This window comes from Gallus gallus, chromosome 19 (assembly GCF_016699485.2).
Source record: "Gallus gallus isolate bGalGal1 chromosome 19, bGalGal1.mat.broiler.GRCg7b, whole genome shotgun sequence".
Taxonomy (NCBI): Eukaryota; Metazoa; Chordata; class Aves; order Galliformes; family Phasianidae; genus Gallus; species Gallus gallus.
The window spans coordinates 6,924,638-6,934,472 of NC_052550.1; the positions used below are offsets into that span (position 1 = coordinate 6,924,638).

Below are 9,835 nucleotides of genomic sequence, written 5' to 3' on the forward strand. Positions count from 1 at the left end.
GCGGGCAGCGGGGGGCCGAGGCGCGGGGCTCGGCGCGCCCCTCCGGCCCCCCACGGCCCCATCGGTGGGGCCGGACATGGGAATTGGGCTCCGGGAGCCGCTGCCCCGTGGCCTGCCAGTACCTGCAGCGGAAAGTCCCTTCTGTTCTTGAACCATTAGAGCTCCTTGCCCTGGGCTCTCGCCATGAACACTATGAAAACCACCTACATCGTGCTGGAGCTCATCATCGCCGTGCTGTCCATCGCTGGCAACGTCCTGGTGTGCTGGGCCGTGGCCATCAACAGCACCTTGAAGAATGCGACCAACTATTTCCTGGTGTCTCTGGCGGTGGCCGACATCGCCGTGGGTTTGCTGGCCATCCCTTTCGCCATCACCATCAGCATCGGCTTCCAGGTGGATTTTCACAGCTGCCTCTTCTTCGCCTGCTTCGTGCTGGTGCTGACCCAAAGCTCCATCTTCAGCCTGCTGGCGGTGGCCATCGACCGGTACTTGGCCATCAAGATCCCCCTGAGGTAAGAGACCCTACACCTGGCAGCTGCCCCATCCCACCTCTCTCGTGGGAACTTCCTGTCTCACATTACCACACTGTCTGCTGCCCAAAGGCGACAATGGTGAAGGTGTCAGTGATTTGCCGTCACCTGCTCTAGGATGGGGTTGTCAGTGTCCCATCTCTTACTCAGAGATATAATTGTGAGCTTGGTTTCTGGAAGTTATTTGCCTTGGGTGGGTTGGCAGCAGCTCTGCAGTGGTAGCGAGGGACAGCTCCAGCTCATCTATGGAGGTATTTGTACAGCCCCCATTCCTGCAGTATCTGGGCTTCTCTGGGTCACTGAGCACGAGAGAAGCCACTCTTTCTGCTGCTTCCCAGCCTGATAGAGAGCAACTGTGCAGGCTGCTCCCAGTTTGGGTCATGATACCTTCAGTAAGGATGAAATTCAGCCCTAGGATCTGATATGACACTGTGCATGCTTCATGTCACTAACTTGGATTAGATCTAACGAGGCTCTTTCTAGTTTTTAGAGGGGATGTAATGAATAGAAAGTGCAGTTTGTTGCAGCAAGTGCTGGGTGCTGTAACTGCATTTCTGCACTCACACGTGGACCTGTTCCTTCCGAGTGTGCACACCAGGGAATATCAGGAGCTCTCAGCTCTGCAATGTGGTGTGAGGGGAGAGCAGCAGGGGGGGTCACACTGAGGGTTTCAGAAACACACAGTTCATGTATTTATCCAAGCGTAGTCAAACGTAGTCAAAGACAAGAATTGGCTTCCTTCTAGTTTGTGGGACGTTGCAATGCTCTGGGAGAGCGTGTGAAATATATTTTACAAGTGCTTTCCCTAAGTGCACCAAAACCCCAGAGTCTGTATCACAACTGACCCAAGTCTGTCAGCCCACTCTCCTGTCTCCGCTGTCCCTACCCCAGAATCAGACACTGGTGCAGCCCCGTGAGCCCCAGAACCAGTGGGGACTGCCAGCAGTGTTGGTGTGCTCAGGGCAGCTCCAGCATGGGGACCTCAGCTGAACCACACCAGCTGCAGCTTCCCTGAGCTCTGCTCGCCTCTGGCTCCTCTGCACCAGTGATGAATTCATCCTAATGTGACTTAGAGGACCCCACCCACCCACCCTCTTCTGGCACCTAGCAGCACAGAACTCCCATATGTGGGGCAAATTTTAGTTAGTCATTTGGGCAGATGATAAAACTGGGTGATGGAATTGCATGTACCCTGAGAAGCTGTGTGTCACCAGAGTGGGGAAATTCCATAGGATGCAGAGTGTTGTACGGGGCAGCAGGGCTCAGCTCTTGCACACCCCTGGCTCTGGCTGCTGAGCTCCCAGCCTCCAACACGGGGCTGTCTGGGCAATGCTTCAGTGCTCAACCCATCTGTTGGCACCGGGGCTCCTGGAGTGGGCTTTGACAGCACAGAGCCCCTCTGGGTAGGGTGAGAGCAGTAAAACCCCATTACAAGGATGGGAACAGGGCAGTGCCTCAGCAGCAGCAGGTTTAGGAACTGTGCTGAAAGGCTGTATCTGTGCAGCACAGGTTGGTGCCCAGCTGCAGCCTGCGTTGCCTGAGCTCAGCACACCATATTCCCTCTGGAAACCTGTGCGGGGACGCTGAGGACGGAGCCTGCCGCATCATTCAGTATTATTTAAGGGATGTTTCAGCCCACAGAGGCCAGGGAGGGCCGCGGGCAGGGCCGTGCATTGCAGCCAGGCTTGTAATGGATTTTTCAGTCTGTGGCTGAACCGAGAAATCCCATGGGGAAAGAGGCAAATTGCTTCAGTCCGACTGAAGCAGCAGTCGTTGGGGGTGGAAGTGAAACAGAGGGTCCCAACCGACTGTGCAGATCACATTTGGGCTGCTTGGCCCTTCTGCTGCTGCTTTCTGAAATGGAGGCACGTAGGAAGAAGCTGATGAGCCCCCACCTAGAGAGCAGCAAAACAACTGTTCTGTTGAATCTCAAACTGGTGTTTTGGAACCCTCCCTCGTCTGGCTAAAAATATTTGCTGAATTTGGCCACAAAGTCATGAATTCTTTCTGTCCCTTGAAACTCTATTTTTTATTTGTTTGTTTCACAAATTTACTATTTCCCAAGGAGCCCCCTGCACCATCCCAGCATGTGTGGCCGCAGCCCTGAGCTCCTTCCCAGCTCCTTTCTCCCCAGGACACAGCTTTTGGCTGCACCTTGTCCTGCTGTTCCCATCGGTGCTGCCCTGGGGCACACAGCAGCACCTCTGAGTCGTGGAGCACTTGCTTTTCCCCAAGCAGAATATCTAAAGCCAGTGGCTGAGTGTGGGCCAGCAGCAGCACATCTGCCCTGCAGAACCTTGGGCATAGAGTGGAGCCAGACTTTGCTCTAAGGGCTGCATTTCACCCTGGGAGGACACCGACCCCCATGTTTCCAGCAGCCCAGAGGAGACTGCAGTGGGGGACCTGTGGCCAGAGTGCGGTGTCCTTGGCTGAACTGGGGTTGCCTTGTGGCACTGTCCTGCTCCTGGATCCCAGACCCCGAGCAGTGCTGCAGGCAGTGCTCATATGGGGCAGTGGCAGCGCCTGCATCCCCTGCCCGTCCCATTAGTGGCCAGCCACCGTTACTGCTGGTTTATAACCTCAGTGTGCAGCAGGTCTGTGCCCAGTGCAGGGGGGAAATAGCAGCTATTTTTAGGTGTGAGCAGTCTGATTTCCTAAAATATGTCCCAAATTTTTCTATTTTTCCTGCACCTCAGGGGTCACTTCCCTCCCTGGCAAAGAGCAAAATCCTGACAGGATGTGAATTGTCCCTGGGACCTCTGCACTCCTGGAGCAGCTGTGGGGGCAGCGGGGATGTCAGGGAGCACACAGCTGCTTCCAGACTGCAGCTCGGGGGTTGTTCAGGGCTTCTTCCAGCTCGGGTCAGCTCAATCTGTTATAAAAAACCCCAAATTGTGTTAATTTTTAATTATGTTAATTTTTGTGCTGTTATACTGTCTCTTAGGGCCGTGCTGCCCTGACCCTGATGGCAGTCACTCTGCAGTGGGGTGTGAGGCTCCAGCGGAGCTTCGTGCAGGGTCGGTGCTGCCAGCTGTGCCGTCCCCATCTGCTTCCAGAGCCTGCCGAAGGCCGGCGGGGCTCAGGGAATTTGCACGCGCCATAGAGCGGATTATCCCCTTATAATCCCACTGATGACTTCGGGCCTGCCATGAGCCACAAATAACCCACATCCTGCCTTGTGTTCCTGGGGTGTGGCTGTGCCCTGCGAGCACCGTTGGGTGCTGGGAAAGCACTCAGGTGCTGAGGATTAGGAGAGCTGCTGTACCCCCATTCTGCAGGGGACAAGGGACAGCGATGGCCACATCCTCGCCCCCCGCTGCTGAGGGCCCTGGTGCCTACTGTGTTACACAAGAAGCAATCTCACTGCGCTCCACCACCTTGCCCTTATCTGCTATCTGTGTGCGCAGGGCTCCCATGCGTGGGAGGGGTCGCACTGCTGCCCTATATACGGGTTCGCACTGACAAAACCACAGCTCCTATCTCCCTTCTGCACCCCAAGGCATGCCGGGGGGCTGGGAATGAGAGAAATCCTCAGCCCCAGGCACAGAGGGGCTGATAGCAATACCCCCAGGATGGCTGGGAGGGTGCTGCAGCTGGGTCTGGCGGATGCTGCAATGCCAACTGTCGCCCATGGGCACGTACTCAGCACAGCGCTCGCTGTTGGCTGCCCTCACTGTGCCCCCCCAGCCCCATAACCCTGGCAGGAAGGCCGAGAGCACGAGCGGGGGATGCTGCTGCCTTCCCATGTGCACAATGGGGACAGATGCAGGAGGAAGTGATTTGTCTGCCACTGGATGCGGACGCGCGCAGATGTCCGGCTTCCTCGGCTGATGCTGTAACGCCGCTCAGATTTCTCATTCTCGCCGCCAACTCCTTCCTGGTTGGACAGCACTGCTTTCTCCTTTTCTTTTTTTATTTCTTCTCTCTAAAGTGCAGTTTATGATTCATTTAAAATGTCCTGCCAGGGTGTGCTGTCTGGCGTGTGATCTCAAGCAGCACAGCAGCACTGGTGCTTGTTTTGTGCTGAAAAAGAAAGGGGAGCGTGATGCAAAGTACAGCTGCAGGTGGATGACAGGGACACGATACTTGGCAGCCAGGCGGCCCTCACCGTTGTGAATGGAGGTGTCTGTGTGTTTTTCTTCGCACTTAAAATAGAAACATATAAATTATCACCGCGTGTTTGTATCAGAGCACCTGCATGGGATGAGTGCTGCAGCTCCCAGCTGCTCGTGTCCCCGCAGCTGGCACTGGGCACAGGCAGACGGGGAGGACACGGCACAGCACTGCAGGCGCAGCCCCAACCAGGGACCCAAAGGGCAGGACAGGGGCCGGGATGCTCCTGGCTCTGCTCTGCAGAACGCAGTGATATCCCTGTCGGGCTGCTTGGAGCAGCAGCCCCGTGGCACTCTGTCATTAGAGAAATTCCTCCTGATGGGAAAGGTAATGCTGCGACGTCAGCAGCGTGTTCCATACACAAGAGGAGCATTTAAACATTCAATAGCTCCATGTGGCTTTCACGTCTCAGGTGTTCAGTACAACTATTTGAGAACAGGTACCAGTGGTGGGGTGGCACTGCTGCTCCTGCAGTGTGCAACGGGCAGCAGCAGGCGGGAGCTGAGTAATTAGCAGTCTGACACTGATTAGGCCAGGAAAGAGACTGTGCCTGCCTGTGTGAAGGGAACTAATGCATTGCTGGGTTATTTAATCCCAATAAATCATTTTAAAATATTCTGCTGTTATTTACATTAAAGCAGCACTTGATGCCTTTTGGCAGAAGCATAGAGGAGATTCAATATTTGTTGTCCATTAATTGAGCAGACTTCAGCGAGTAAATTTACTTTAATCGTTTCTTCCCTAATAATATTAGGCCTAAAAGAGCAAAGGAGGGATTTAGTGGTGCGTTCAGAGCTGTGGAAACGTGTTGGCTCCCCACTGCTGGCTCACATTCTGTGTGCACGGGGCTGAGCTCGGCCTTGCAGTTGCCACTGCCATTGCTGCTGTTGCCATTGGTTTATGGTGGCTCGAGGCTCTGACATTGCCAAGATTTCTGGGGTCTTGCCCAGATCAAGCCAAGTTTCAGAGCAGGCTGGGCTCCTGAAAGCAGACACGGGGTTTAGAAAACAAAGGGCTTGGCCTCACAGCTGCCCTCTCTGATAACTGCTCAGCTGAAGCAGTGCTCTGTAATAAGGAGAAGGTGGTGCAGGGGCACCCAGACCTGCCCTGTGAGCTCCATCGTGTGTGTGTGCAGCCGTGCAGGGCTGCTGCCTGTGGCTGTGGCTCCCAGCAGGGAATGGCTGCGCGTGCACGGAGGCGACGGCAGCATGATTCAGATGCACAGCTGTGGGTCTGTGGGAATCCAACCCTCCCCTGCCTCACGGGCCGGAAGAAAATGAGAACAAGCGTTCTTAGGAAAGGAGGAGCAGAGCAGTGGAGCCAGAGTAAACAAGCACTGAGAGGAGGGTGTGGGAAGGGGGGACACGTATGTTGGCCAGTGGATGCTAGCTGGCGGTGGACGGGACAATAATGGGTTTCTCATGTTGTCTTTCTGGCACTTACTGAGCTCTTTGTATCCCCAAAAAGAGAACTGAGCAGCACTTTGATGCTGCTGTCTGTTCTAATTGCACCCAACTAGCCTGCCCTTCCTGCTATTCTACTGCTCTGTGCACCTGGGCTCGGGGGAGCACTTGGCTTTCCTAATCCAGGATTTGGGGTAAGGAGAGGTGTAGGGCAACACGCAGCTCTGTGCCCCTCAGCACCACACCAGCCTGTCCCTTTGCCATGGCTGAAATTTCTTATAACTCATGAGAGCCCAAGGAAAGCATTTGCTTAGAAATCCAGCTTTGTGCAACCACACAGGAGCAGCCCTGGTAGCCAGGGGAAGCTGCCCACACTGATGGGGAGGGCAGGAGGAGGGAGAAGAGCCCAGTGTTCCTGGCTCCCTGCTCCGTGCCTGGATGCAAGTCTCGGAATAGAGACACAACTCCTGGCTTCTAAATCTGAGCAATCCATCATTAGCAGATGCTGGCTCGGAGCAGTCTCCCAGGGTGTTTGTTATCCAGCCACAACAGGCTTGTGTGGGCTGCAGCCTGGCATGCGTAAGCCAGCAATCGCCCTGTTTGGGAAGCTAATAGGATCCGTGGTTTCCAGAGACACAGATACTTCCCACGTTACTGTATGAGGTAGCATGAGGACGGACATCACACTACTGCACCTGGCAATCTCCAGTCAGCCAGCATTGCTGCAGGCCTAAGAACAGCCCAAGCTGAAGCAAACTGCCTGTGGTGCAGAGGCTGTAAGACTATGTGGTGATGCTGGTTAGGTTTTAGCTGCCCAGGACAGTGTGCAAGTGAGAGCCAGCAGCAGCTCAGCCCCACAGGTCAGGTAGCCCAGTAGCATGCTGGGGCGTGCCTGTGCTGGGTGCTGGGAGCCAGGTGCTGGCTGCAGTGCTTTGCACCCTCCTGGTGGGTTAGGCTCACACAGTGACAAAGCCTTTTTCAGAACTCTCAGTCCATACCTCCAACTGAAGGCAGTGCTGGGCACCCCTCAGGAACAGTACGTGACTCAGCTCCCCAGATCACCTCGCCTGGGCGTAGAGGTGAGGTTTTGCACCCCAGGGCCATCACAGAGGTGAGGTTCCTGTGGGTACACGTAAGGCATTTGTGGCCTCTACCAAAATGCCAATAACGTGAACTGCAGGGAAGTCATGAATGCTCTTTTAGTTAATGGCTCTGTCCTGGTTCTGATGCTGCAGGTACAACAGCCTGGTGACGGGCAAGCGGGCGAGAGGACTCATCGCTGTGCTGTGGCTCCTGTCCTTTGTGATCGGGCTGACCCCACTTATGGGCTGGAACAAAGCCATGAGTGGTTGTCCCAACTCCACCAACGAGACAGGGGCTGACCACGGGGCAGGGCACCACGGCTGCTTCATCTCGTGTCTCTTTGAGAATGTGGTGACTATGAGCTACATGGTATACTTCAACTTCTTCGGCTGCGTGCTGCTTCCGCTCATCATCATGCTGGGAATCTACATCAAGATCTTCATGGTGGCCTGCAAGCAGCTGCATCAGATCGAGCTGATGGGCAACTCCAGGACCACACTGCAGAAGGAGGTCCATGCAGCCAAGTCTCTGGCCATCATCGTGGGACTTTTTGCCTTCTGTTGGCTGCCCCTGCATATCTTGAACTGCATCACTCATTTCCACGAGGAATTCTCCAAGTCCAAGCCAGAGTGGGTGATGTATGTGGCCATCATCCTCTCACATGCCAACTCTGTCATCAACCCCATCATCTACGCCTACAGGATCAGGGACTTCCGCTACACCTTCCACAAGATCATTTCCAAGATCCTCTGCAAGACGGACGACTTCCCCAAGTGCACCACTGACAACAACCAGCACCTGACTGTCACCAACGTGAACGCTCCGGCTGCCTCGGTGACCATATGAGCTCGCACGTCCCGCTCCCAGCCTGTCCCCATTGTACCCCTCCCTGTGCCTATGTGAACAGTTACAGCTGGCTCCTATGGGAGTGCTCAGAAATGACCACTATGCAGTTACGCAGCTGTATTTTTACGTTTGTCATTAACATAGTGCCTCCTAGGGGGATAACCTGACCAGGGAGACTGAGTGCAGTTCACCCTCTACTGTTAACCAGGTTGTGTGAGCGCTGGTGACCGTGCTGTACTTCCTTGCCAGGTCAGGTGCTGACTGTGGAAGTCCCACCTGCAGGGGGTGTTTCCCCAGTTGTGCTGCTCATGTCAAGTCCTCGGATCCTTATTTTAATTAATGTTATTATTTTTTAATCTCTTCATTGATAGGAGTTATAATTTAGTGTCTGTTTTTTTTGGGTTGTTCATACTTGACAGCACTTTGGTAATACCCTAATTATTCCATCAATTGTTTGATGCAGCTAGTATTCTCTGATGGGAAAAAGTCTTAGCCCAGTTGCTAGTGTGAAACCGGATCTGTGTTGCAGGCTCCGAGGGACACGACTGTGCTGATGGCAAACAGATCACACCTGGCCATATTTTTGGCCTCAGAATGAGAGCCCTACTTACTAAAACAGAACTTTAGGGAAAGGGCTGAATGAAGTTTTAGAACAGCAGTTTTATTGCCTTTAAGTCACTCTGTTCTATAGTATATACTAACTTGTGCAGCTGAGCGCATCAGGTTTGATTTCTTGTTATTGAAATGCAGAAGGCAGATGTGCCCCAGCAGCCGTGGCTGGTCTGCTCTGAAGCTACCGAGGGATATGGAAACACTCCCTTGGTGCCAGGACCTTTTTTATTTCCTTCCAAGTCAGTCCAAGTGCTCACCTTGCCCAGAGGCCAGTTTGCTGGAAGTGATGGATTCAGTTCCTGTATAGCAGCTGAACCATCAAAGCCAGCCACAAAGCTTGGTGAAGCACCAGTGAGCTCTGACGGGGTCTGTGCAATGCCCACACTTGGCTCGGTATCTTGGCATTTCCAAGATGAATCTAAACAGTTAAAGCTAGTCTGAAGGATTTCTCTTTTAGTATCTCCATTCAGCTTTGCTGCATCTGCCTTGGTCATGGTCCAGCTAACACATGTAGCCACCTCCTGCCATTTAGGCAGGCTTTGGCTCTCCCTTTAGTCCTTCCCCTCACTATTATCTTTGGCTGTGTTCCTTCCGTTAATCATGGCTAGAAACAAGTAGAGTTTCACCTGCAGGTCTGGCAGTGTTGCAAAGTGGTTGCAAGCCACGTTTATCCTTACAACAAAAAATGCAATCCCTCCCCTCATGCAGACTGAAAATGAACCAAACTCTGAACAGCACAGAGCAGAGACAGAGCCAGTCTCAGGACACTGCCTGCGTGTGATGGCACTGCAGAGTGGCACTCACTACTGCTACCTTTCATATGCCACTTATGAGCCAGAAGTCCACAGACATACAGGTTGTTCCCTTTGTATGAACGTGCTACCGAGTTATTAGCCATTGTAAACTATGGCCTGGGTCACCATGGCATTTAGGCACACAAAGTGACTTCATGGATCTGAGCCAAAGTCATTTTAAGGAAAGATAAAAACAGGACACCCTCTCACCCCTCCTCAAAAAAAGCTCTGAACATTACTATAAAAATGTGAAGTAAAAATGGCAGAGGAACTTTCTGTAGAGTGTAGCTGTAGACCCTCAGCTATCACTCCTTACTGCTCTGATGTACATAGGATGGATGTGTTTTCCTCACATTGCTCAGATTTTGTATTTGCCATAACTTTGTTATTTACATACAAAATGCTTAATTTACCACCTACACAACCTGGCTCAGCCTGTGCGCAGTCATTTTGT

General features: G+C 53.2%; 1 protein-coding gene across 1 annotated transcript; it reads left to right on the forward strand.

Annotated features, from left to right (window-relative positions):
• Positions 1-99: 99 nt before the first annotated feature.
• Positions 100-9,808, forward strand: ADORA2B (adenosine A2b receptor). Its single transcript, NM_205087.2, has 2 exons — positions 100-512; positions 7,282-9,808. The coding sequence occupies exons 1-2, from the start codon at positions 184-186 to the stop codon at positions 7,973-7,975; spliced, it is 1,023 nt and encodes a 340-aa protein (NP_990418.1). The 5' UTR covers positions 100-183; the 3' UTR covers positions 7,976-9,808.
• Positions 9,809-9,835: the final 27 nt, after the last annotated feature.

What these genes read in the sequence shown, in the direction of transcription:
- ADORA2B (NM_205087.2), top strand. Translation starts at nt 184, where the DNA reads ATGAACACTATGAAAACCACCTACATCGTGCTGGAGCTCATCATCGCC. An exon ending in GCCATCAAGATCCCCCTGAG is followed by an intron (nt 513 to 7,281) that starts GTAAGAGACCCT and finishes CTGATGCTGCAG; the next exon opens with GTACAACAGCCTGGTGACGG.